Raw genomic sequence first — 3,915 nt, forward strand, 5'->3', positions numbered from 1 at the left:
CTATTTTTTACCCATTAAATGTTTCTTTGTGTTTTTCTCTGGCCTAAACAAAATAATAAAACATTTTGGAAAGAATATACAGATAATCAATCCAAAACTAGAGGCCAAAATGGCAAACACCTCCACAGCTACAGTGAACTTCCCAGGGGAACTGATATAAGCTGGGATAAAAGTTATCCAAACAGCACAGAATATAAACATACTAAATGTGATTAGCTTGGCTTCATTAAAATTGTCAGGTAGTTTTCGGGCTAAAACAGCTAACACAAAACAAAATACGGCAAGGAGCCCGATGTACCCAAGCACAGCCCAGAAACCTAATGCTGAGCCTAATGCACATTCTAGAATGATTTTCTCCTTGTAGACTGTCAGATTTCTATTAGAGTAAGGAGGCTGCAGAACCAGCCAAATAATGCATATCAAAACTTGAACAAATGTAAAAGATACCACAGTCATTCTCTGTTGTGCTAAGCCGAACCATTTGGCTACATTGCTACCTGGGATTGTAGCTTTAAATGCCATCAACACCACTATAGTTTTCCCCAGAACACAAGAGATACAGAGGACAAAGGTGATCCCAAAGGCTGTGTGGCGAAGCATACAGGACCAGTCTGAGGGACGGCCGATGAATGTCAGAGAACACAGGAAACACAGAGTCAAGGAGAAGAGCAGCAGGAAGCTCAGCTCAGAGTTGTTAGCTTTCACTACAGGGGAAAATCTGTGCTTGAATAACACTATGGCTGTAATGATGGTCAAACAGGCTCCTGCAATTGAGCATGCTGACAAAATAATTCCCAAGATCTCATGAAAGGAAAGGAACTCAAGAAGCTTGGGACGACAGAAGTTCTTCTCTGCATTGGGCCAGAACTCATTGGGACAAGGGGAACAATCAGATGAATCTGTGGAAAGATATATAATCAGTCTTCACAATTATTATAATATTATATTTTTCATAATTTCATGCAGAATTTGGAATAAGATTGGTTGTACCAGTAGTATTGCTTATCTCTCCTTCAGCACATGGTACACAGTCATAGCAGCAATACGGCTTTCCCTCCTGGAGAACCTTGCGTTTTCCCGGTGGACAGCTGTCACTGCACACGGACACAGGCACCTGATTCACACATAGACAAACAGCTTTACATGCATTTTGGAAGCAGTTGTAATGAAGGAATCAAAGGATAAGGTGTCCTCCCTGCCTGTACGCCACCATCTGCCCAACTGATTTCCCTTTTGATATTTAACTTCTGCCCAGGAGAAAGGGAATCATCATAATGTCCCACGGTTACAAACTCCAGACCACCGTTCTCATTTCTCTTCCAGTTAATCAGCTCATAGAAGGCCACAGGGTCACCATTGGCGTCAAATGAGACGTGGTAACCATTACGAGAGAAATTCACCCTTTTCAACTGATCAAGGACCTGTGTAGAAGAAAAAAGAGTGAAAACAGAACAATTAGATCTTTAAGAAATTGACTTAAGTATATTGTACATAGAAGGTGCCACTTTGAACTTCACCTTCTTCAAGGATTTGTTTCAATCATAAGAATAATTGTTATTCACCAGATTTGGCTCAATTTTCATGAATTGATCACATTGTATTTTGGAGTTTATCTTCTTACACACCAAGTAGTGTATAGCGTGTGCTATTGCGTGAACAGCTTTGTACACCAAGGTGCCACTTTGAACTTAACCTCCTTCAAGAATTTGTTTCAATAATAAAAAATAATTGTTATTCACCTGATTTGGCTCAATTTTCATGAATTGATCACATTGTATTTTGAAGTTTATCTTCTTACACACCAAGTAGTGTATAGCGTGTGCTATTGCGTAAACAGCTTTGTACACCATGTTTGTGATTCTGAGCTGAGAGGTGTCAGTGAATGGGTTTTTGAGCTTCTGTATATCTTCAGTTCCATCACACACCCTGTCCGCTGAACCAGCGCCTTCAAAAAGAGAAACAAGAGTAAATGTTTTGATGATTAATGAAAACGCAAAAACATCTAAAAAAGTATAATAATATGAAATAAGTATTTTGTTAGCCGGTTAAGCTAATAATGTAATTACTTCTCAAAAGAAGATTCTGTTGTCATAAATGGTTTAGGAATTACCCATTTGTTATAATAAGGAATAATAGTTAATACAAATGAAGAATTATAATAATAATCATTCATTATTGTAAGCATTATGATATCAGCACCATTAAAGTAAGTCAATACTATTTCTAAGATTTCTCACTTTTTTCTAGCAGACAGTTGAATGCACCCTCCCAGAACTCAGAAAGCACGTTTGAAGCAGCCACCTTAGCAGGAGAAAGATCTAGAAGGAATTTCCTAAAACCTGGTATGTTAGATTGCGGAATAGCAAATCCAATCGCTCCTGCACATATGTTAAATCTCTGAACCTCCAAATGGGTTACCCAGGCCTCACTGCCGATCCATTGGCGAGGAAGAGAAGGATGTAAGGTCAGCTCCTCAAGCAGAACCCACATGTCACCAGGAGCTGTAAATGCCACGACAACCTTGGCTGTCGACCTGTAGAGATTACTAAACATAAATTATATTGTATGGTTGTTGCTAAGGTTTTTTAAACATTATATGCCATTAAGCCATCTTGGTTTGTACATTGACATTGTATTTTATAAACTGGACATAATCAGAATAATTAATGTATGAACCTGCGAATCACTTCAGCCACCTGTTGAATCTTGCTCTGTGGATCATATCTATTGATTGTTTCAGAGTATTCCACACATATACCCTCTTTGTGCGCTGCTCGTAAAAAGGACGCCATACCATTGTTGCCATAGTCTGTTCTAGACCGGACAGCGCCGATCCAAGTCCAACCAAAATGTTTCACAAGTTTGGCAAGAGCCTCTGCCTGAAACTGGTCACTGGGGACGGTTCGAAAAAAGGTTGGGTATTGCGTCTTGTCAGACAAACATGCACAGGTAGCGAAGTAACTAACCTTGGGAAAAAAATTAACATTACGATGCACTTTTACAAAAGAGAGGCACAGAAATGGCATGAGTTCTGCATAATAAATTAAATACTTGTGGAATGTCAAAGGGCCCGATGATTCGTGATATGCTGATGGTTTGCGTTGATCCAGAATCACCAATAACAGCCAACACCCTTCCCGATCGCGAACACACTTTACTGTTTTTATGCAAAGGTGGGGCATTTGTAAACTGGAAAGCCACCTGCACGGCCATAGGGGTTGAGGCACAAGAATCATGGATTTTATAGCCAAGCGCGACCCCCGGCAGAAGATCTGTGCTGTTGTTAATCTCGTCGATGGCAAAGGCCATTGCACGAGAGAAGCGCAGTTCCCGGTAGTCCATGCTGTAAACAAATAGAACATTTTCAAGATACAAAATAAATACTTTCATCAGGGTATATTTAATTTGGTTTCAAAATTAAAAAAAAACACCAAACCCCTTTATTTTCTTCTTTGACTAACTCACCTTCCTGTGCATTTGAGAGGCTCTGGAGGGCTGGGGTAGTTTTTCTTCACTGTTTTCATGTAGTAATGTATTTGGAATAAGCCCCCAATAATGTAATCCCCTCTCTGTGTAAATGCAGCTTGCTGAGGGATACCCCGAAGCCAACAATCAACAGAATCAGTAACATTGTCTGTATTAGCACTTGCCTCTCTACTCATTATTAGACCACCCGCAGATTTATGTATAGAAAGCACAAAACATAGCAAAAAAAAAAACAAGGTCAAGCTTGTTGTAAGAAAAACTCCCACCAAGCCACCCATCCTTAAAATGAGGATGCTAGTGCTCACTAGGTGTTACAATTAGAATATATAAATGATCAGATAGGTGCTGCCCTCTTTTTGCATTACGTCAGATTCTGCACAGATGAGTAATCCCAACTGCTACCACTAGATTTGAATCATTCAAAAACAG

At 39.6% G+C, this 3,915-nt stretch overlaps 1 protein-coding gene across 1 annotated transcript; it reads right to left on the bottom strand.

The window, feature by feature from the left end:
* On the bottom strand, nucleotides 1–3,589 carry LOC130406249 (extracellular calcium-sensing receptor-like). The gene is made up of 8 exons (XM_056611724.1): nucleotides 3,466–3,589; nucleotides 3,052–3,343; nucleotides 2,677–2,966; nucleotides 2,238–2,533; nucleotides 1,740–1,945; nucleotides 1,200–1,421; nucleotides 991–1,114; nucleotides 1–899 (listed from the first exon to the last, which is right to left on the bottom strand). Exons 1-8 carry the CDS (start codon nucleotides 3,522–3,524, stop codon nucleotides 1–3), a joined length of 2,388 nt encoding a protein of 795 aa, XP_056467699.1. The 5' UTR covers nucleotides 3,525–3,589.
* Nucleotides 3,590–3,915: the final 326 nt, after the last annotated feature.

The sequence above is a fragment of the Gadus chalcogrammus genome, chromosome 16, assembly GCF_026213295.1.
Source record: "Gadus chalcogrammus isolate NIFS_2021 chromosome 16, NIFS_Gcha_1.0, whole genome shotgun sequence".
In the NCBI taxonomy this organism is placed as follows: Eukaryota; Metazoa; Chordata; class Actinopteri; order Gadiformes; family Gadidae; genus Gadus; species Gadus chalcogrammus.

What these genes read in the sequence shown, in the direction of transcription:
- LOC130406249 (XM_056611724.1), bottom strand. Translation starts at nt 3,524, where the DNA reads ATGAAAACAGTGAAGAAAAACTACCCCAGCCCTCCAGAGCCTCTCAAA. An exon ending in CCTCTCAAATGCACAGGAAG is followed by an intron (nt 3,344 to 3,465) that starts GTGAGTTAGTCA and finishes ATTTGTTTACAG; the next exon opens with CATGGACTACCGGGAACTGC. An exon ending in GGCCCTTTGACATTCCACAA is followed by an intron (nt 2,967 to 3,051) that starts GTATTTAATTTA and finishes TTTTTTCCCAAG; the next exon opens with GTTAGTTACTTCGCTACCTG.